Here is a 24,777-nt window from a genome sequence, read left to right on the forward strand (position 1 = left end):
AGTACATTCTCTGCAGCCTGAGAGTGCTTTAATCAAATTTGTTCACACACTGTAAAATCTAATTAGTAGTTGACCTTACTTAGATTTTTCAAGGCAATCGGTTTTGCATGCTTTTTCTAAGTAATCTTAATTATTTGGCTCAAGTAAACTGAATTTGATTTTTTAAGTAATGTTAACTACTTACAAGTAAGCTTAACTCATCTATGATTAAAGTATCGTTGTTTTGATTTAATTATTTAAATTGGGTTATAACATGTCTTATACAGAATAAGGGACATTATGACTAGTCTCTAGGTCAGCCATATGGCACACTGGACTCTACTCAGTACTTCTTAGTGCACATAAATCTGCACTTTTGTAAAGTATAATTGAGTAAAGAAGAATGGCTTAAACTTAACAGGCTGTTAAGTTCACCAGAGGTAACACTAATCACCCTCATGGTGACCACAAAAATCTAAATTATCAACCAGCTACAACATAACAACAGCAATAGTCATACGAATTAAAACTGAATACATAAAAAATAAAATAAATAAACTATTATTTTACTACATAAGTTCCCTTGTTTTGACCAAACATACATAATTTATTCAAGCGCAATGGTTTATGGGTATTCCACACAGCCACAATTTTGTACTTGGTAATTTTGAGTTAGTAGTACTCGAAGCCAAAGTTTAAAGAACTTGTGTATTTGAGTTATGATTCCAAAATGTGACATTTCAAGTAATGTTCAATTAGGACCACTTAAATGTTTTTATTAATGACAACTTTAGGATTTAGAGAGTAAAGGTAACTTAATTAAAACTAGTAAGAATTTTTTAAATTTTAAATTGAGTAAACTATTTATGTTTATAATTTGAGATTATTATTAGTATTTACAGTGCACAAGCCACGATGTGTATTATTTATATAAATGTTTTGATAAATGTGTAGTCAGCAGTTTTCTTGACTGTCATAGACAATGCATTAAAACTGCAATTATATACAGAATATATTGTATGCACTGCAGGTATTTTTCTGAAGAAAGCTATAGTTGGCCAGCACTGTTTTCAGAGAGTTTTAGAGAGATTCAGGTGTATTAAGTTAATGTATATTCTTTTGAAGATATAATTTAAGGAGCCTTTTATGATGGTTTTAATTGTACCATTCAGGTTTTATGATACAACCAAGCCTCTTTAATTAATAAAGTCTTTGAGCAGCTTTTGCAGAATCATGCAGCAAGAATTGGGTGTTAAAATTGTGCTATAGGCACATGGTTCTTATTGTACTGTCAAATGGAATAATTGGTTTTTATACACTCATTAACATTACAAACTCATGATAAGATGGTTATGCTTGCCTCTCTAGAGTGCGACAAGCTCAGGAAAGATGGCTTCCGCAGTTCCCAGTACTACTCCCAAAGCCCTGCCTTCTCTTCAACCAGCCTTTGTGAAAGTGTTCATCTGGATGAGGAGAAAACAGAGAAGAAAAAGAAGGTACACTTAACCTTAACTGCATAAATTTGACCAGTCTTCCTTTTTGCATTCATATTTGTAAAGACTGTGCAAACTAGGATGTCAGTTTAAACATTCATAAACACTTTTACCATATTCCCACCAAACATTCAAATCATCTTGTTGAACTGGCAGTGGTTTTACATCTTGATTGATGTCCAAGCTGAACATTCACATTCTTGTACCGTTCAGGTTTTTTGATTCAAATCAAAAATTGGGTGGATTGACATATACAACCAGAGGTCTTGCTCATTTCATAGAATTAATTTAGTTTTATCTGCTGATCTTGAAGAGCTTTTATAAATATGTGCCTAAAACAGACAAAGGCCTGGACACTGCCTCCTAGTGGTTTGTTAGCATGCTATCAGTGTAGTCTGCTTTCCACCTCAATCAAGCTATATTAAATGCATGTCTCACAATCTGTAACCCTAAAATAAAAGTGATGTCACATTTATTTGATGTTGTTTTGTTTTTATTTTCCATTTTCTGTCCTCCCATCAAGTGGTTTAAAGTCCTAGACTGCCTATCACAGTCTTGCCTCTCTCTCTGCTGTCATTTGAGACCTTGGAGAAGAAAGGTATTGCTCTTGCTGCAGTTGCTAGTCAGTGGTAGCACTGTGCTGTGGGAACAGTGGCTTCAGATCCAAACAAGTTCTCTTAGTTCATATACTGTAGAACCTACTAGTGCTAGTCACCCGCTGTGAGTGTGTTTTCCTAACTTTGCGACAAGTTTAAATTAGATTCTGTATTTCCTTTAAACAATCTTGCATATTTATAAGACCCTTCCTCTCTCTTTAGGCAAAGTAGAACAAAACAATGATTTGCCTGATTATGCATTTGCAAAGAAAGAATATAGAGACACAATATAGTTGTATACACTGACTGCAACACTGATCTCAAATTAGCATGAATAATTTAGAGACCAGCTCTCCTCAATTCTGTGCTCCCTTGGGCTTATTGCTCACAGAAATATTTCACTCAGTGTTTCTAGAGGGAAATGCACTCCAAGAGTCTTTTGTTCTCTGCTATATTTGGAAAAAAACTTCACTGAATTATCATTGGAAATGACCAAGTATCAGACAATACCCAGCACAGGGCATTGGCCTGGCTATCGTTCAGCGAATCCTGACCTAAACAAATCAGTCTGTTTGTGTTGTGTCCAGGATTCAGAGTTGGCTACTGAAGAGGAGAAGCTTGTATACTCAATGCCGCCTCAGACACCTCTCCTGGAACATGCCTCTGACATGAACATCCAGAGCAGCTGGACCGACTGTGTACCCTTGCCCACTCCTGAAGAGAAGATGAGACTACAGGCTCAGTCAGTGGCTACTGCTATCATACCCATCAACATTACAGGTACCCTGTCAGTGGATGATGAAATATCACTTGTAATAAGAAGCTATTATTTTTGTGTAATATATAGGGAGACTGAGGCTAGTTGTCACACAGGGAAGTTGTCACAAGGGCTATATCTCAGTAACAATAACATTTGGAGCCACAGTTTCGCAAATGTGTTTTCTCTTTGGCAGAGGTTTTGTACATTGGTTTTAAATACCTAGTTTAAAACTCTCTTAAATTAAAATATTTTGCATTCTACCCTCCAAAGTACATTTTCACTATCATCATATTTTTGTTACAGATCTTGGGTAAACAAGCGAACATAATCAAACCACACTGGCATACATTAAGGCAAGGGTCAACTACATTATGAAGGCAGATTTTTACCATAAGATTTAAATGTAAATGTTCTTAGGACAAAGGTATTTTGGATAAAAGTCAGATCAGGGCATGTTGTCACATTTGTTTTAAATAATTTGTCATAAAATCTGTCAAACATTTATTTATCAATTCAAATATTTTTTTGGCCAAAACAACGTTTTGATATTTTTGTATGATACCTGTTCCATTTTTGTTGTTTCATGAATTGTTTTGTGCCTCATAATTGTTTAACTTTTAAATTTTTGCCTATTGAAAAGCCTATTATAGCTTGCAGGCTAAACTTAGATTTAAAGAGAGGTGTAGATTTTGTTTCGATGGTGGTGGTGCGACTTGTCCTCCTAAATGCTCATTTGAAACCTACACCACTGTTTCATGACAGGTTTCTTTGTGACAACTTACTCCATATAATGTGACAACATGCCCCACTATTGGGGCTTCAAGTTGTCATTATGTATTCATTGAAGTGCATTTTTATTTTCTGTAATGTTTTCTTGATTGTTGTATGTTCTTAAAGTTTTTAAGTGTTTAAGTGGTAACTGCTCTGTTGTTTAAAATCATATAGTGTCATTTTTCAAAACCCTTATTTAATAAAAGGACTGTTTGTTGAGGTTTTAAGATTATGAAGGTGGGTTTTTCTAAATATTTTAGTTTCCAGCAACAATGCGGTGTTGTTCTTTGTCTCAGAATGAGGGGTGCTATTAGTAAGCATAGGTTTCCCTTCTTTTTACACCTTTAATTAGGTGAGAACTTCGACCGCCAGGCTAGCTTCCGCCGCTCCGCGGGAAACACTGACACCATCATACGAAGACCCAAGAGGGTGCAAAGAAGAAAGACAATAACAGGAGTTCCTGACAACATTCAGACAGAACTAGGTCTGATTTCTATTAATTGCATCCTGTCGAATTCTTATGCTGTTGCATTCTTATTCCTTTAAATTGAACCCCTCTCATTCAAATTAAAGGGATAGTTTTCCCAAACATGAAAATTCTGTCAGAATATTTTTGTTTGGGTAAACTATCCCTTCAAATAAATGTCAGATTTACTTAAAGGAATATTCCAGGTTCAATACAAGTTTAGGTCAATCAACAGCATTTGTGGCATAATGTTGATTACCACAAAAAACATTTAAAAAAAAAAAAAAAAAAGCAAGAATCGAGGTTACAGTGAGTGAGGTACTTTCAATGGAAATGAATGGGGCCAATTTTGGAGGGTTTAAAGACAGATATGTGAAGTTAATAATTTTATAAAAGCACTTACATTAATTCTTCTGTATAAACTTGTTTAAATCATATATATATATATATATATATATATATATATATATATATATATATATATATATATATATATATTTATTTATTTTTTATTACAGTCATTTTAGGGTTTAAGGCGTGTTTCGTCATGGCAACGAAGTTGTAAACTTGGTTATAACCAGCCATGTATCTACATTAGGGGCAAGTGGGGCTATTGTGCAAATTACATGGCATCATCATAAATGTATTTTAAGAAATAATATATTTTCCAAAACTTAAATGTGTTTTATGTCCATTATACAAGAAAAAAGTATATATTCTTTTGAGAAATTCTATTATTATTAAGGTATGTTGCGTAAAAGCCATGTAATCATTCTCATTTGCTATGCATGGGGCTAGCCTTTCATCCTCAATGTTAATCAACGGAGATCTGGAGAACGTCATGTGTATGTTCAACGAGCATTCAACGATGGCCTGAGGTGCTAGTTTGCCTTTGTCCCTGAGCCAATCAAAAGCTTCGATCATATTTATGTCAAGCTGTTGACATGAGCATCGGAAGTTACCAGGTGAAGAGTAGACCTGCGTAGTAAACTTCATAGGTAAGTTTAAAAAGCTATTTTTTTGTAATGTGCTGCTGGTTGGATTAGTTAAAGTGCACCGTTCATCATTTCAAAGAATTGTATGCCATTGCGTTGAAGTGTTGTGGTGTTGGTGCATTGGTTTGTATTAGATAACAATGACTGATAAATATTGGAAGTCTGTCATTGTTTTGATTAGTTTTGTTATGCTGTTCATTTGAGTTAGTGAGATAATATGCACACCCTTTGACGATTTGTGATTTACTTTCACGTTTACTTGAGCTTTTTGACGTGGATGTGCACGTCTTAGTCGTGTTTTGTGCTGAGATTAAATTATTGTTGTTTGTGTGGCATCATGTTCAGAGGTTGTGCTAGAAAGAAGTCTTTATTCGTCACACTCTGTAAAATTTCATTTTGTCATGATCTACTTTTATCAGTCATACTTGTTTTCATTTTATAAGTACTAGGGCATTGAGGGCTGTAGCATCCATTATAATGGCACATACATGACAGTAGATAAGCTTTTACTCCCATTGTTCGAGTTTGGTAAAACCAATGAGTTCTAGTGTGAAACTTCTGTCAATCAACCGCTGCACTAAAACTAGGTTTTTAAACTTTACCGGTTAAAGCGCATACGCACGCACAAGTTCACAGAACTTCATAGTCCCTGATGAGAACATAAAGTGTAATATGAGAAGCACATCAGTTACACATGGTTACTCCACTAAAATAACGAACAATTCTGCTCTAAACGTGATGCTTGCGCTTATATTAAATGCATGCATTACTGGCTGAAATGATGCATAGTTGTTGTTGATGTTTTTGTATTTTCTTTTTGTTATTATGCAGTTTGCACTTTATTATCATACATTAACATACTGAAGTAATGATTGATGTATGCAGCCATGAAATCAGATATCCTCTACTCAAAATCCAAACACAAAAGAGATGCACAATACCAGGTGTAAATGATGATTGTGCCAGATAATACGCATCTTATACGCATATTAATACCAGGGAATAAACATGGCACATGCACAGCGGAATTGTGAGGGACAAAGAGTGAAGTCAAAACTGATGCACTAGGTTAAAATGTTTTTCTTGATTCTTTTTATCTGTCAAAGTGATGGACATAATTTGGAATTATTCATCAATGTTTTAAAGATCGGTCAAATAATTGATTGTTAAGTGATTGTTTGTGCCCCACACTAAATAATGACTCTGAGATGCTTCTGGATATATCTATACACAGAAAAGGGTTCTTATGCAATTTTATTACACTAAAATAATTTTCACATGCATACTGTTTACATTTTGAGTCTATACTTTTAAAACAGTAAATATTTTAACATTTACGGACAACTTCCATTGTAAGTGCCTCAGTCAGATTTGTCCTTTTTTATTTTATTTTTTTTTAAGAAAATTTACTTGAGAATCATTAAGAGAGACTATCAAGTGTGCAAAGGCATTATCAGGAATTACGTATACCATATATTTAGAATTCCCATACCTATTTTTTTGCAGCAAATAAAGGACAAGCGGACTCCAGAATTCACTCCATGTGTGTGGCAGATCAGTATTCTACCCTCAGTCGAGTGGGAAGTGTAAACTCCACCCTTAGATGCTCAGACACCCGTGACTCCAGTTGCCAAACAGAGGAGGTAAAGATTGTTCCTCCCTCAGTTCGCAGGATCAGAGCACAGAGAGGCCATGGAATTGCTGCCCAAATGGCTAATATATCCCTCTCCTCCACCAGCAGCATTTCCACCATGAGTGACTGTAATGGTATCAGCTACACTCAACTTGATATTAGTGATCAGAGATTTCACAGTTTGCCACAACAATGTTCTCACATCTCACATCAAAACTGTGAACTGAAGTACAGCAGCTCCCCCTACAGGATAAATTCCGGCTCTACAAGCTCCTTACCCTACCAGCTTGACACGCATCATGGCTCCTCAGCATCACTCCATATGCTGTCTGATAAAAGGAACAATGCATTAAACAGCAACACAACTGGAGACTTCAGGTCTTTCCAAAATGAGCAGCTTGTTAAAAATCCAAATTGCCAAGGTTCCAATCAAAACAGCCCAGCCTTATTCATTCTCAGTGGTGCTCTACAGAACTCTGCTGAATTTAATTCCATTCTTTCCGAACACAACAGGATAGAGGACAACCACATGCAATTGCCTCCTTCCTCAGCCCAGTTGTTTAGTTCTGCTGATGCCTTGTCTGCTGTCTCCTCTTGTTACGAATCCACAGCCTCCCTCTGCTCAGGGATCCGTACCGAGACTGATTCACAATGCAGCACGCTTGATGGCAGAAACTGCAGCAGTCCTAATTCTCTTCGCAGGGATTCTAACTTCTCAGAGAGCAGTACTAAAAGCTGCAGCACACTAACCACTGACCAGTGGACATATGAAGCATCTCCAAAGGGTGGTCCTATAAGCAACTCAAGTTGCTCCTCACTTGACAGCCATATATACAACAGTCATGACCATTCTCCCAGCAAGACAGATGCAAGCTCATTGTGCTCAGTTGACAATGAAGGGTACTACACCTCCATGCGCATGGACTCTGGTTTGAAGTCGTACAGTCATGGCTGCATCAATAAAGCAGGAAATGTAAGGCACAGTTTGTACGAGTGCAAAGGCCATCACAGCCATAGTAATCATGAAAGTCTGCATAGCAACTGCTCTTTGACTCGCAGCATTTCCCTACGGAAAGCCAAGAAGCCCCCACTCCCTCCCGCGAGGACTGACTCCTTAAGACGCAAACCACAGAGGAAGCCTCATCACAGTGGGAAAGTCCTTAGTGAGCAGCTGATCTCCAGTCTCCAGCAGTCCTTAGAGCTCAACCTGAAAACTCATAGTGCATCCTTCTCTGGACAGGCACCCTGCAATGGGTTCGAAGACCCTTGGGTGCTCCGACCCAGAAGCCAGAGCACTGTAAGTGCAGCAAGCAGTGGAATGTCAGCACCAGCTGCTGTGTGTCCTGTCACACCCACACACAGTGACAGCAGCAGTCAGTGCTCAGACTATGCTAAGTCATGGGACTTTTACATGGATTACTCAGGCACATGGTCGGAACAGGGTCTCTCCTCTCAAAACACAAGATCTGGAAGTGCTGATGAAAATCCAGGAGTCATGAACAACGGATCCTACAACAATAGATTTCCATTGGCCTACTGCAATGGGAGTGGGATTAAGTCAAATCTGGTGTCATCACCTGACAAGGTTCATCACCTGACTTCACCTTCTAGTGGTTATAACACCCCTGCAGGCACCCCAGTTACTTCTCTGATAAGAGCAAAGTCTCCTGCAGGGAGGCCTAAACCAAAAGTGCCAGAAAGAAAGTCCTCTCTGCGGTCTTCTGTGTCTTCTTCCTCTACCTCCCTATCCTCCAACACCTCTGATTCCATTAAGAACATTCCACCTCCACCTCTACCTGACATAACCACTTCTCAGTGTGTGACACCCAGCTTTCCTTCCAGTTCTCTAACAGCAGCCATCATAGACCCAACCCCACCTCTCTATCCTCTCCCTGAGGTGTCCTCTGCCTCTGAAGAAAGACAGAATTCACATTCACACGAAGAGTGTGAAACCCTCCTCAGTGACTCTCTTGATTTCCCCCCTCCCCCATCAAAGGTTTATAAATCTCTGTCTCTTCTTCATCCCAAACCTTCATCATGCATTCTACTTCCTCTTCCTCCTCCTCCTCCACCATTACCTGAGATGAGTCTACAAACAACAGCCATTTTGAAAACGGAGAGTTCCTCTAAACCTACAGAGGCTGAGGAGATTGAAAAGGGACTAAACCTCAATCGAACTGGAGAGTCAGAGCCCAAGCTTCAGAGACCCAAAATCACTGCCCAAGCTCTTCAGATGGTGCAGCTACGACCTGTCAAGCTCAAGCAAATAGAAAATATTTTTACAACAGTTAGTGTTCAGCATTTTGAGGACCAAGCACAAAATGGGTCTCAAACATGCTCAAGGAAATCCAGAGAAAATGAGACTACAGAGCAAACAGTCACTGCCAATTGTGTTAGTCAACCAGAAAATGGAGTGAATACATCTAAATCTTCAGTACAAAATCTCCCTCAAGCATCATCTTGTTATTTACCCCCTGGACAAGATGAATGTATTAATGACACTGAAACTGAGCAGAATGTTCCAGTGCTTGTGCACCTTTCTGACAGTGTTAGCACACATCCTGTTTTAACTTTTCAGGAGATTCCACAGTGCACAGACTCCTCATCTGCATCTCAAGGTACTCACCTGAAACAGAAGCCTCCAATATCACATAAGAAGCCCTATCTTTCCCTAATTATACCACCCATTATGCATCTACCTGTCTCTAATAGACTCAAGCTTCAACAGAGTAATGAAACAGCAGTGACCCCAGAGCCAAGGCCTGTGAATGGTTCATCCTTGACAGAAACTGTTAATTTCCAGGAGATTCCATTAGGCCTTGAGGTAGAGGAAGAGAGTGACTCCGATACATCTACTGTGATTAAAAGCAGAATGTCCATCAGCAGTGAGTTGTCATCAAGCAGTCTGCAAGACTTGCAACTCTCTGATCTCGTTCTTCATGAGAATGACCTTGGGCTGAGTGATAAAGACTTTGGGCTCAGTGATGATAAAAGCCCATCAGATGATGGTTTAAGCAGCAGCACAGGATCCATTAGCTTTAAAGAGGAAGAAAATGAGGAAAATGGTAAGGGCTTCTTTTATTACTAGTTAAAAATGAGACATTTCTTTGTACAGAGGAAATCTCTAGTGTGCCAAATGATTATCCATTAGAATCATATCAGTTATTTTCATATTAATTAAATGTTATACTGTGGATAAGGCAGCATAACCATTACCAAATGAGAAGTACTGTACATTTGAATTAGCTGATTTCAAACCCTTTATGACACTTTGAGAGGAAGAGATAGGTCAGCAGGTCAGTATGGACCCTCACTGTCCACACTTCACCAGCAACTACCTACATTGTAAGCAGAGGATTCAGCTGTATGTCCATCTGCAGAACCTCAAAAGCTATACATCACTGCATTTTTGAATCTATTAATTCCTGTTGCATGAATTTCAAGATGATATTCCCAAATCCAAGATTATTTTTTTTAGGTTGCATGGATCAGCAAGCGCTCTGTATTTGGTTTACGAGCCTCAGGGCTTTTATTCTTATTTTCTGGTCCTGATAAGTTAAAGTAAGCTAGTTTGATATTATTCTCTATCAAACATCCCCCTTCCCCCAAACTTAACTTCCCTACTGAGAGTGGATACACAGTGGGCTCCTTTTCATTACTACCCACACAGTTCCTGTTTTATGACTATAACTTCTTGTCTTCTATGATTCTTTCTGTTACATAATTAGTTGCCACTGAATCTGTGTTTAGGAGAATAAGAGCCTTTGAGTGTTAGGCTAGTGGGTTTGGACTGTAATATTCTGAAGCCTCTGCAGTGCTCACCAAAATGCAGTTATTGCACAACAGCAGGACTACCAAAGGAGTGTGAATAATTTAAAGAGCTGAAAATGTCTTTTGCAGCATGGGTTTTACGCCTTTCTGCTTGTCAGCTCAGTCTCGGCTGTTTCTTGTCACTTTTTGGTTGTAGTAGGCTGACTGTTTATTTGTTTGCGTGTGGGCTGTAGTGGCCGAGTTCGACTCGAGCACAGAAAGATCATCTGGCATTGACACTAATGGAGAGGCTGTTGAGGAGATGGTGACGCCTGTTCGTCCTCGTACTACAGGGGACCTCTTTGCTGCCATTCATAGGTATGTGTTTTTCTGATTTAACCTTCATTCCCATCAAAAAATAATGTTTGGATAAGTACACCAAGTATGTGCATAAAAGCTGCTTAAGGCTCTACATATTTAACTAAAGCAGAATATGTACTATTACAATGGATTACATTTTTGTAAGTGTAAAATGCATATATTAAAAAATAAATATATTATAACAAAGCTTCAAATTGTTAATTTGTTTTTCTTGCAATGATTAACATAAATCATTGATGTTTTACACATTTGCATATAAAGTATTAACATATTATATTTGTACTGACGTCTAAGACCCCTGACAAAGTTTATTCAGGAAAGGTCAGGATATTCAGTTTCTAAACTCACTCTTTTTTTGGCCATGATCATTTCAGGCAATTAGTGACCAATTCATCAGCAAATGGACAGAGTAACAAGCTATTCATTCTCTCTACTACCCAACATAATTCTTAATACATGTAAATAATTAAAAATATTTTTATATTCACATGTTTGGGTCACAATTATTTAGAAAGCCTTGTAAAATACAGTTTTTCTTTCAGTATTTTTCCAGATTGAAACAATCAAATTGTTCAGTTTAAACTTTATAGTATCCTGGTCCTTATAATATATTAATTTAACTTTAATGGTAATGGAGTTGTGTCATGTGCTTATGCATTTGTGTTGAATCATTTGTCTGAACATGTGTCCATCTGGAGCAGTCCACGTAGGCAGAACATGAACATCCAATTACAGGTGTGGATTGGACTGGCAAGTAACCAAATCATTGGCTGGTGTTGTCTCCCTGTAGTTTGGCTAGGGTCAGATTACACCTATTATCCAGTACAGTAGCTCCCTTAAAAGATTCATTATGCTCCTCTCTAATTCCCGAAAGACACAAAGCGCTGCTTCATAATGTCTGAATTATGGTGTCACATCTTTTGTAAGATTAAAAGTTAAATGGACTGTTTATTTCAACCAACCTACAGTAAAAGCAAGCAAAAGCAGAGAGCACATATACATTATTCTAATATTACTGTTATAGTTTTTTTTAGAAACTATGCACATTATGCAGTTTTATTCTTAACAGTTTTGTCATTAATTTGCATGAATCCAAGTTTAATACATAGAAAGAGCTGACATTAAAATGTTCCTATTAAGCAGCCTTAAGGGAACATGACAGTTTGAGCTCTCAAGAGAAAGTGGCAGAAGTAGATGTGGAATTATTAAAATGTAAACGTTGAGTTATTTTCTAGGGCATAGCAGAATATAAAATTGATCTATCACAACTACTGCAACACATTAAAAACAATGAGAGAGAGAGAGAGAGAGAGAGAGAGAGAGAGAGATTGTAGCCTATTCTTCTTTTTAATCTTGAACAAGACCTTATGGCGTCATTTTAAGTTTTGACATTTTAAGTTTTCTGAGGACCTTTAAACCTGAAAAAAATGGTTCATTGTTGCATCAACAACTTCTGACTTTTTTAATGATTTTGTTATCTCACTAGACAAATTACAAACTAATTACTAGACAAATTATTTTAAAAATACATTTGTCTTTCTGTGAGACATGCAGCAACAGTGCCAAAGGCTTTTCTGACAGCCTGTCCCACGGTCTCTTTATCCACAGGTCAAAGAGGAAGGTCCTGGGCCGTGGCGACTCTGATGAACACTGCCGTAGCCTCCTCCCTTCCCCACCAGTCACCCCAACTGGCTCCTGCCCTAGCCTACCCTCCTTGCCTCGCCAGGCTGGCTCTATTCAGCGCAACCTGCGGCGGTCATCCACCAGCAATGATAGCTTCAAAGCTCTGCTCCTCAAGAAGGGCAGCCGCTCAGAATCCAGCTTCCGCATGTCAGCTGCTGAGATTCTCAAATGCACTGACCCCCGTTTCCAGAGGGCTAACTCAGAACCTGCGCATCCTGATGGACTGTGCACCTCTCCTCGTAGCAGGAGAGCACATGAAGAATGGGCACGTATTGAGGGTGCCTTGCCTCGTCTCTCCACTGGACTAACAAGCTTAAAATATGGCCGTTCACGCACACCACCCTCCGCAGCCAGCAGCCGCTACAACAGCCGCAGCCGCATTCCCAGTGGGCCGATGACTGCCATCTGTGAGAGAGAGGGAGAGATGGCAGAGTCTACAGACTGCTGCATCAATGTTGAGAGTCCTTTCACTCTGTCCACATCATCAAGCGGCATAGTCTGTGCTCAAGGCAGCACTTAAGGCTCCTGCCTCATTCACAACCTGAGGATTTTATACTCACTAATGACTTGTAAGAAATAGTCATCTATTCAATACAAAGACCTTAGAGGTCTAAACCCTGGCTGGAATGCCATGCTTGTGCTGGCCCATAGTGACCCCTGAGGATTTTATATGGGCAGAGAACAAATTGTGGACATTTCTGTAATTCTGTAACTTTTAGTTTGGCTCTTTTCATGAGTGGGAGTTTTATATTTCAAATAAGACATTAGCACTCTCAAAAAATGTGATACTAACAGAATATTTTTGGTTTTGTTTCATGTAATGTTCATAGCTCTCTGTCTGCAGGTTGGGGGCAAAGGAAATGTACACCTTTGTTGGTAAATTGAGGAAGTTATGAATGGAACCAGAATGTCATTGAGGGATTTTGTGATGAATGATCCATGGTGATGTGTCTCTGCCATTGTGGCAATGGAAAGTACCCAACCAAAGTGAGCACTGAACCTGTGAATGCACAGAACCCACATCCAGATCACAGTCTTGGAAGGGTTGGTGGTGTCAATGAAGTATTGGCATTGTCGGTTACAGTGAGGTCGCTGAAAATGAGTGTGGAAAGGTTAAATGGAAAATGTATATTTTTAAAAGTGTTTAGAGAGACAGGTATATCTATATGCACCTTTATATTCTACATTGCTGTTAAATTGTGAACAATCTTCAGGTAGAGCTATGGATGTCACACTCGTGACCAAGATTATTCAGCTAATGTAAGCCAACATTTTTCCATTACCTAAACATAATTTTTGTGTTTATGTTTAGACAAAAATAATAGTTCTCCTTATTCTGCCAGTGGAAATAATCCAACCTTTACAAAAGCCAAGTCAAAAAGCCAGAGCTACCAACCATTCTGTTTCATTTATAGAAATGTAAATCTTCTGATTCCTTGCATTTGTCTGACACACATTTGCCCAATATGAGAATTTGTAAATTTTTGTGTTCATTATTTCCAAGAGGAGGAAATGTTTAGTCTATTTACTATAACTAGGTGCACCTGGATGGTCTTCTTCCCATGTTACTGAAAACCAGCTGAATGGTGGTAGAAAAATGGTGAAGCTCCTGGGTTAAGGCCATGTGAGACACAAGGGTTTCTGTTAAAGAAATAAAACATGGCATTAATCACAAATCCCTTGGTGTCTGATATATCACGGAAATATATGCATACATTTCTGACCCACAGTATAAGAGAGTTTATTGTTTAAAGCTGTACCCCTGCTATAGTAGGCAATAATACTCTGCTCACTGGGGCACTCAATTGACATCACAAAGATAATCCCTCAGTCTGATTGTCATTATCCTGGCTGAGATTTATAGAGTGATGGCAAGGCCAGATTCTCACCTGGATAAATATAGGACTGGTAGTCCATCTGCATTCTGCTTCAAAACAAAGATGTCTGCATGGCTCCATTGCTGGAATGATGTGGTATAGTTTTTAATCTTTAGCCTATAACTATATAAAAATTTGAAATATCTAAGAATGGGGAAAGCATTCAACAGTGAAAACAAATATTATGGATTAACTATAATTAAATTAATCTATTTTATTAATTGCATTTTAACACTGAGAACATGCATATGCATCTCCAAACATCAGTTACCCTGGGCTGTGGGCCAGTGTTCAAATAGGCCTTAGACATGTGACCCCTTACACAATTAAATCTACCTTTACATGCTACACTCTTAGTCTTCAGACTCCAGAGCGGTCACTGATGTTGTAGATGTGAAGCAACTGATTCAGAGACACTTAATGCAATTTAGCGAAAAGACTGTTCTGCTTATTTGCCATTGCTGAATCCCAAAATTACGATTTTATCAGTTAAACATTTTCACACTTGAGTGTTCTACTTGACAAGATCCTAAACTAAAAGGTAAGTTGGACCAATCAAGTCATTTGACACTCTGGCAGTATTAAATAACTTGATATATGTCCAAATCCAAATGAATATATGGAAATAGTAATTTAATAGTTACATTTAAACTGTTGAAAAGTGATGCAACCAAATGTCAAATGCCATTTCAAGCACTAAAAAGATAACAAAGATTAATTGATGGCCTAAATCCATCTATTGCACATTTTTCAACAGATGAGATTAGATGATGGGATGGAAACAATTTTCTTTCTAAATACAAAATACTATGTGCTGAAAATAAAATTAAAAGTTTCCCAATTATGATATGTTACCTAAATTGTAAATATGGTTGAAAGTGTAAATTAAGGGCTGGTGCTACGATTTCCAAGGCCCAAGGCAGCAATCCACCCAGCAATCCGACATATACATATAACCCCATACGTCATATATAAAAATGACAACATTTTAACATCGTTGGTTAACGTTACTTTTAAAAGTAACTCGTTAGAATATTGTGTTACTCCTTAAAAAAGTAACTTAATTAATTATAAAGTTATTTTTAATGGAAATTAAAGTGTTACGTTACTTTTGCGTTATTTTTTTCTCACAGCCACTTTCTCTTCTGCTATGCTATGCATTCCATACAAACAGAGGTGGGTAGTAATGCGCTCCGTTACCTTTACTTGAGTAACTTTTTGGGGAAAAAAATTACTTTTGAGTAAGTTTAAAATTAGGTACTTTTTACTCTCATTCAAGTAAATTAGTTATTTTTATTTTAAAATTTGGGTAAACTGAACTCTTTGTTCTCAAAATCACTCAAATGTGTATTAAAAACTTACTTTGATTGTTTACTGAGGTTTTAGTTGATGTGTTTTAATTCACATCGCCAGAATGTATTGCTGGTCAGGGGAGGTTGAATAAATTTGACTGCAACTGTATTGGATAGGGGGCGGTTTCAGACACAGCGGATGTTCTGCGACCAGGGTTGGTACCCTATGCAGGCTGCGTACTCCGCGTTTAGGGAGTGGCAGTACTGCTGTACAGAACTAATGATCTAAATTCTTTCAACACTGAAAAAAGAATCCACACAGGACTTTAAAAGCTATGAAATAGCGAAAGTAGGCATTAATAAAGCATGATCTTGCTTTGGTTTATATTTCAGCATTATATATAATGTCCATGTGGGACATTTTCACGTTTTCACCGTAATATTTACTAGAAAGGTTTCCAAACCTCCCTTCTTATTGACAAATTCACATTCTTCTCTGCATATCGCCCCCTGCTGGGCAGGGAGAAGAATGTCTAGCAAAAGATTACAAATATTGATCTGTTTCTCACCCACACCTATCATATCACTTCTGAAGATATGGATTTAACCACTGGAGCTTTATGGATTACTTTTGCTGCCTATATGTGCTTTTTGGAGCATCAAAATTTGGGCACCCATTCACTTGCATTGTACTGACTAACAGAGCTGAAATATTCTTCTAAAAATCTTAATTTGTGTTCTGCAGAAAAAAGGAAGTCATACACATCTGGGATGGTATGAGGGTGAGTAAATGATGAGAGAATTTTCATTTTTGGGTGAACTATCCCTTTAAAGTGATAGCTCAGCCAAAATTTAATGTCATCATTTCCCTACCCTCATGTTGTTCCAAACCCATGTGACCTTCTGTATTCTGTGGAACACAAAAGATGTTAGACAGAATGTTAGAGACTGACAGTCTCGGTCATCATTCACTTTCAAAATATGGAGGAAAAAAAAACACATTCACTGAAAGTAAATAATGACTCAGGCAAACATTCTGTCTAATATCTCCTTACTGTGCTGCATGAAAAAAAAAAAAGTCATACGGGTTTGGAACAACATGATGGTGAATGATGACAGAATATCCATTAATAATAATAATAATAATTCTGTAATACATGTTAAATGTGTATTATGTAATGGAATATAGGGGAGTTAACGTCCATTTTGTAATTTGTGAAAGTAACAAGATATTCACTATTTGAGTACTCTTTTAATTGGATACTATCTTACTCTTACTCAAGTAATTATTTATATCAGTACTTTTACTTCTACTTGAGTAATTTTTTTTTATTTTTATTTTTTTTATAATTGTACTTTTACTTGAGTACAGTTTTTGGCCACTCTACCCACCTCTGCATACAAATAAGCCATGCATTGCATACAAGAGACATTACAGGTCATTCTAGCTACTGTACAATACTCATGTCAAAACAACATAGTAAACAAACATATTTAGAAAGAAGGTCTTTATATTTATAATAAAGAATCAATAACATGAATATGCATGATTTGTTTTTCCATCAACATGGCAGCCAATATGAACAATGAAGAATAACCACTGTCTTACCTAAAGCAGCAAAGTCCAACACTTGAACCTGCATCATATATGTCATCACGTGCTGTGCCCATCGACAATGTCAGAGTCAACTTAAGATGTTAGTATAAAAGTTAGTATAAAATTCAGTGGGGAATGCCAGCCTATCATGTTCAAGGAATGTGTCTGATAATCATCTCAATGCACACTTGTTTTGAGTTGATCCACGGTGCGTACAGATGCCACTGGTTGATCGCATACAACTTCAAAGGCACAACTTGAATTGAATAGTTTTTAATGCTACCAAAATGTCATAAAATCTGTGTGTTTCATGAATCAAATGACTTGTTTTTTTATAAAACAAAAATTTAGAATCTTTTTAGAAACTAAGACATTTTTTCTGCATACTCAATCAATTGTAAAACGTTGCTCAGAGCCACTGATCCAGAGTCAGCTTTTATCATCCCATTCTCCCAGTTACGGGGAGCTGTAACACAGAGCAGTTCGGCTGCATAAGTCAGTGAACTGAGCAAGTATTTCACCCTATATATCATGTCATGGCCAGTGGAAGACTAGTCTTATAATCCCTCTGCCTAAATGCTTTTACTGATTTTTTTTAATGCAGTGTGTCATAACACATTAATCAATCGTGTTTCACTCAAGCGAATGCTGACCTCATATTACGCTAAAACACGCAATTTTCCCGGCTTGATAAGCTAATGCACATGTGTGTTAGCGAGTTGATTGACAGGCAATATCTGTATCTAAAAGTTGATTGGCTCTTTCACCTGCAAGGCGGGACTTCCTTTCTACATCCATTGACTGTTGGGTACTAGAACTTCTTGGTTGGGCATTCCAATTTCTCCCATTCATTTAAAGCTACACTATGTAACTTTTGGCCCTCTAGCAGTTAAAAAATAAAACTGCATGTATCTTGCAGAAGAACATTGTTTTGGTAATGACGCAAGTTGTGCTTCCGCTCTGCTCCTCTGCGCAGATGAATGTGGTTCGAGGCATCGGTGTACACATAGATACAGGATATCTTATCAGAGCGAATGGACAAATAACGAAACAAAGGAAAAGATGGATATTGAAAACATGTCATTTGAGCAGGTAAGTGCCATATCTTATGCTGTTGTTTTGACTTATTGGAAACATTGATGTTTTGAAATAAATTACGTTACAAAAGTTAGGCAACGTTCATTAACATTAGACCTAAAGATTGCTAGTCTGATAAGGTAACGTTTTTATAACTGCAGGATATTCTGGCCAAATAGACCACGGTAGTAACTAATTTATAGATTGTCATTGTTACCAGCCAGTGGTCAACATAATTTCAATCCTAGGACTAAAGGATTTATTTATATAAATGATTGCCGTTATAAAGAAAAATACACACGTGTGCTAGCAAGTGAAAAGTTCTGCACCAATTACAGTATAATTATTGTATTTCACTACAAACACTCAGATGTGTGATTACACAACTATACATAAACTATATCAATAAAGTATCTTACCTGTTGAGTAAGAAAAATGCCATCTCTGGGTCGCTTTTAAATCCTTTCAGATTTCGGAGCTGTCGCCACCTCTGGAAAGCCAAGCCGATGTTGATTTGGGTTTTATTACGGACTCTGTCACTTTCCCTTTTTGCTTGTAGACTCTGCTCTCTTTGGGGTTTCTTTGTTTTTACAACCGGTGATTCCCCAGAGGTTTGCCGTTTTGAATGATCCATGGTCAATTTTTTTTCATCCATTGTGACAACAAACTTTCGGCTTTACACAACTCCCACACCATACACGCGCTACAGTAGCCAGAGCTTATTTTCTCTGTGTACGGATATGACGTGAACATGCACGGGTGAATGACGTATGTATGCAATTTCCCACGAAATCCGTCCTGACAGCTCTAAAATATAAATCATTATTATAGGTTTATCAAAGTGTATTTGGGTAAAGACATAGTTTGTAAGATGGATTTTGTTGCACTCTCTCATTAATAACATTTTGTTATTTTTTAACAAAAAATTTTTACATAGTGTAACTTTAAATAGAAGTGACTTATCTCTGCTAAATAGCCTCTGGCCTCACACTCTATAGAACTACAATGCCCATCATGCACTACATCTCCTCCCCGAAGTTTGCACACTTTTACTCCCGATTTCTCACAATACAGGGAAAGTAGAGGTATACAAAAGCAGCGTGTTACTTTATTTAAAAAGTAACTCAGATATTATGCTCTAAAATAAAAAAAAATATTGCATTACTTTACTCGTTACTCAGAAAAGTAATCTGATTACCTAACGTGCGTTATTTCTTATCCCCAACACTGCATTTTAATCCTTTTTTGAGCCGTTTCAGTCAGACCTATGGCAGCCATCTTGGTAGACAGTATTTTTCATTCAGACATAGTAAAATGGCCCATCAGCAATGTATCTTTAACTTGTATGGTTTGGATATGATTACCATCCTGTTCAAATTATTGTGTAATTGAAATTTGTCAGTAATTTAATCTCATAAACAAAGGCATGATTAATGATCGACCACCTATTAACCCTGGTCCATTTTGCCATGTAGGCAATATTCACAGCTTAGCTCGACCAAACAGATCCTTGTAGGCCACTAAGACCATTAGACCATTTAAGGAGTTTTTTTTATATGTTTCAAACAAAATCAGTTCCTTAAAAATAAAGTTTTTGTTTGTTTGTTTCATCTGTTGTTTTGTTCTTGATTGCTAATTTTTCAAATGCAATTTTAAACCCTAGGCCAATTTGTACAAACGACAGAACATAAATGGAAATTCTCGCAGGACTGAAGACAGCTTTAACCCACGTTCTGCAGTTTAAGGAACCGACTGCCGATGCTGGTAGAAAGGCTGCTCGTATTCCATCTGTAAATATCCACCGAGAGATCGATACATTCTGCATGCATCCCTGTCCGCCCTTCACCTGGAACACGCTGAGGCAGAGACGCAGTACGCTCGCACTTTTTTCCTCACAGTTGGCAGGAATTATGTGTCAATCAATGTCCGGAATTGTCGCTGAAGAAAGGAGTTTATTACTGAATAAATATGATGGGAGGACAGAGGTGCAGGTGCTAGCCTAAAATAGAATTATCATGATTATACATCATGATGGCGCCGCGGATGGCCACCTCGGTGTGGAGCGCTCCTATTCTTTTGTTGTTTTTGTTTGTTTGTCCTGTGTTTAGTAATCTTTTTCCAATCAGTTTTACCAGGGACAAACTGCTGAAAATTCGGCAGCATATACCAGACAATCTTTTCCCGGTTTTTGAATATTCGGACACTTTGTTGGACATTTTGGTTGGAGGTGCAGCTTTGCTGTTCAAGAGACGCAGGTGACGGAGACGAGCAGGCATGCTGGTCAAGCTCCATCAGCGCGGCTTTTGAACAGCGCTGCCGAGCATTCATCTAGCGAATCTCCACTCTCTTCCTAACAAAACGGACGAACTACATCTCCATCTCAGACAAACAAGGACTTTTCAACCTCTGCTGTCTTGTGCTTCACAGAAACCTGGCTGCGTGAAGCCATTCTGGAAAGCGTGTTACATCTGCTGGGCTTTCAGCTGTTCAGAGCGTATCGCACCGCGGAGTTAATGGGGAAAACGAGAGGCGGTGGAACATGCTTTTACATCAATGAAAGTTGGTGTACAGATGTAACAACGTTAAAGATGTGCTGTCCTAATTTGGAAGCGCTCTTTATTAACCGTAAGCCTTTCTATGCGCCATGGGAGTTTTCTTCGCTTATTCTGGTGAGTGTTTATGTCACGCCAAACGTGTGCGTGAGTGCCGCGCTGCAACAGCTGGCTGATCAGATCACAGACATGGAACAACAATACCCGGACTCAGTTATTATTATTCTTGGGGATTTTAACAAAGCAAACCTCACACGTGAACTGCCCAAATACAAACAGCACATTACATGCCCCACCAGAGACAGAAATATACTGGATCATTGCTACACAACAATAAAGGATGCATATCGCTTTGTCCCTAGAGCAGCTTTGGGACTCTCTGATCACTGTCTGGTTCATCTTCTTCCAACCTACAGACAGAAACTAAAATCTGCTAAGCCTGTAGTAAAGACTGTAAAGAGATGGACCAATGAAGCAGAGCTGGAACTACAAGCCTGCTTTGACTGCACTGATTGAAGTGTTTTTGAGGCTGCAGCCACCGACCTGGACGAGCTCACAGATACTATGACATCAGTTTCTATGAGGATATATGCATTCCTACTAGGACTTATTTAACATTCAACAACGACAAACCATGGTTTACAGCAGAACTCAGGCAGCTTCATCAGGCCAAAGAGGATGCTTACAGTGGTGGAGATAAAGTCTTGTACAATCAGGCCAGGAACACACTGAATAAGGAAATCAGAGTGGTTAAAAGAAGATACTCTGAGAAGCTGAAAATCAAGTTTTCAGCTAATGACCCTGCATCAGTGTGGAGTGGCATGAAACAACTTATGAATTACAGGACTCCTGCCCCCAACCCTGTGGTGGACCAACAACTGGCTGACGACCTGAATGTGTTCTATTGTAGATTTGAAAGGCCCAATCTCACACACCCCACACCCGCTCTGACCTTCACTTCACACAAACACCAACACCTCCTGCAACCCCCCCACCCCGCTACTCAACCTGCACTTAAGATCTATGAAGAGGAGGTGTGCCATGTCGTCCGAAAACAAAAGACAAGGAAAGCACAGGGCCCAGAAGGCGTTTCACCCACGTGTCTTAGATCCTGTCCTAACCAGCTGGCCACCATCTTCACACTGATTTTCAATAAATCACTGGAGCAGTGTAAAGTCCAATGCTGCTTCAAACGCTCAATCATCATTCCTGTACCAAAGAAACCAAAAATCACAGGACTTAATGACTACAGACCTGTCACCCTGACGTCTGTGGTCATGAAATCATTTGAGAGACTGGCGTTGGCCCACCTGAAGGACATCACTGGACCCTTTCTAGATCCCCTTCAATTTGCTTATGGAGCAAACAGGTCTGTGGAGGATGCAGTCAACATGGGATTGCATCATATCCTGCAAAATCTGGACAGACCAGGGACATATGCAAGGATCCTTTTTGTGGACTTCAGTTCGGCTTTCAACACCATCATCCCAGTTATACTTCAGACTAAGCTACACCAGCTCTCTGTTCCCACGTCTATCTGTCAGTGGATTACCAGCTTTCTGACGGACAGCAACAGCTTGTGAAACAGGGGAAATTCACTTCCAACACCTGTACAATCAGCACTGGTGCCCCCCAGGGATGTGTGCTCTCCCCACTACTCTTCTCACTCTACACCAATGACTGCTGCATCACCAAGGACCCCTCTGTCAAGCTCCTGAAGTTTGCAGATGACACCACTGTCATCGGCCTCATCCGAGATGACGATGAGTCTGCATACAGAAGGGAGATTAAACAACTGGCTGTCTGGTGCAGTCAAAACAACCTGGAGCTGAACATGCTCAAAACAGTGGAGATGATTATGGACTTTAGGAGGAACACCCCAACACTGACCCCCCTCACCATTCTAAACAGCACTGTGGCAGCGGTGGAGTCATTCAGGTTCCTGGGCACTACCATCTCACCGGACCAGAAGTGGGAGACCCACATTGACTCCATTGTGAAAAAGGCCAAGCAGAGGTTGTACTTCCTTCACCAGTTGAGGAAGTTCAACCTGCCACAGGCGCTGCTAATTCAGTTCTACTCAGCAGTCAATGAGTCTGTCCTCTGCACTTCAAAAACTGTCTGGTTTGGTTCAGCTACGAAATCGGATATCAGAAGACTACAAAGGACAGTTCGGACTGCTGAGAGGATTATTGGTTGCACCCTGCCCTCCCTTCAAGAACTATAAACTTCCAAAGTGAGGAAAAATGCTGGAAAAATCACTCTGGGCCCCACTCACCCTGCCCATTACCTTTCTGAACTGTTGCCTTCTGGCCGACACTTCAGAGCTCTGATCACCAGAACCATCAGGCACAGGAACCGTCAGGCTATCCATCTCATGAACAGTTAAAACTGCCCCATTGAGCAATACTTATGTTCAATTCACAGTCTAATCTTTTTATATTTATCCAACACATCCAACCTCTTCTGCCATTACATTCCCATGCACTGTATATAACAGATTTGTACTTAGATTTGCACTACATATGTGTATGTATGTCTGTGTGTGTGTGTGTATATATATATATATATATATATATATATATATATATATATATATATATATATATATATTAGGGTTGCAGCGGTATACCAGTTTCACGGTATACTACGGTATGAAAATTTACGGTTTTCATACCATGTAAATTTGCTTATCTACGGTATTGAGAAAAAAAAATGCAACCGGACAGAGAATCTCACCTGCGCATCTCCTTTCCTCTTCGACTGCCTGTCAGACTCGTCAACTTGCACCACACACACACACAGTGAAGAAAATGTCAGAGAGAAGCGAGGCGAGGGGGTCTGACATAAGTGAGTGTGTGTGTGAGTTAAAGCAGTGTTTCTCAACTGGTGGGTCGCAGGTCTATTCGGACTGGGTCACAGACAGCAGGGAAAGAACAATGCCATGGTTCTCCCATTGAAGATATTTCAGCGGCCACCAAAATGATAGCCTATTTAGGACTGCCGAGGCAGATTTAATGATAATCTCGCAATCAGCTAAAGGCTTCTCATCTGCACTTTCGCACGAGTGTAACAGGACCAGCTTGCGATCATGATCTGCTCTTCTCTCTGGCATGTGCGTGCAACAAAAGGGCTTCCCTCGATATTGCGGAGCGCAGACCTCAAAACTGATGTGACCAATTTCAATTCTAGTGAGACTTTTCTAGTTTAAAGCATTACAGAGGAAGTCGAACCTCTCAAACAGTAGGCAGCCCTGGCATGCCAAATAGCACTGAGGAGGAAAAGAGCAACACTCTGCTATGCGCTAATTTTTTTTTCATTACACATCACCTTTACAAAATTGTTTCACAATTTTACATGAGTAAAAGTAACTGTTATATTTTGACAAAATGTTATAGTTTCATATGAAATAATCTAAAGGTAGAATCTATTAGACCTCATTTTATATCAAGTGGCAGTTGTAGTAAAAGTTTCAAAATGTGTTTCAGCTAGTACTTATTTTTTCATAAATACTATAATTTGTTATTATTATTACTATTATTTAAGACTAGCTACACTGACCTAACCATAGTAATGAGGAGCCTTTCCACTTGTGTAATATGTATGTTCTGTTTGAATTATGTTTGAAATTAGGAAACAAATGGGATAATAATGGACTCATATAAGTAATTATACTTTTCAATTTTTAAAAGTGGGGAGAGAAAACGTCCTGTCGCTTTAATTGTTGACATCAACAACAAGAATAATGTCACTTGATGCATGTCCTTCTACTTGAAAACCATGAACAAAACAATGTAACATAAAAGGAAATGTGACCCAGGATACATTAAATACAGGCTACGTTTTTACTATAGTGGGTCGCTACTTGACTTCCA

At 38.7% G+C, this 24,777-nt stretch overlaps 1 protein-coding gene across 5 annotated transcripts in view; it reads left to right on the top strand.

Annotated features, from left to right (window-relative positions):
* The window catches only part of LOC127411446 (NHS-like protein 1), a 71,755-nt gene extending 57,572 nt beyond the window's left edge, over nucleotides 1–14,183 (top strand). For 3 of the 5 annotated variants that reach the window (XM_051647016.1, XM_051647017.1, XM_051647019.1), the window contains exons 3-8: nucleotides 1,348–1,475; nucleotides 2,656–2,848; nucleotides 3,952–4,083; nucleotides 6,567–9,758; nucleotides 10,698–10,821; nucleotides 12,433–14,183. In XM_051647016.1, coding sequence (XP_051502976.1) covers nucleotides 1,348–1,475; nucleotides 2,656–2,848; nucleotides 3,952–4,083; nucleotides 6,567–9,758; nucleotides 10,698–10,821; nucleotides 12,433–13,027 — 4,364 coding nt within the window. In that variant the 3' untranslated portion in view covers nucleotides 13,028–14,183. Of the gene's footprint in view, nucleotides 1–1,347; nucleotides 1,476–2,655; nucleotides 2,849–3,951; nucleotides 4,084–6,566; nucleotides 9,759–10,697; nucleotides 10,822–11,525; nucleotides 11,575–12,432 lie in introns of all 5 variants that reach the window. The other 2 variants (XM_051647020.1, XM_051647021.1) reach the window with 2 other exon arrangements.
* Nucleotides 14,184–24,777: the final 10,594 nt, after the last annotated feature.

Source organism: Myxocyprinus asiaticus, chromosome 20 (genome assembly GCF_019703515.2).
Source record: "Myxocyprinus asiaticus isolate MX2 ecotype Aquarium Trade chromosome 20, UBuf_Myxa_2, whole genome shotgun sequence".
NCBI lineage: Eukaryota > Metazoa > Chordata > Actinopteri > Cypriniformes > Catostomidae > Myxocyprinus > Myxocyprinus asiaticus.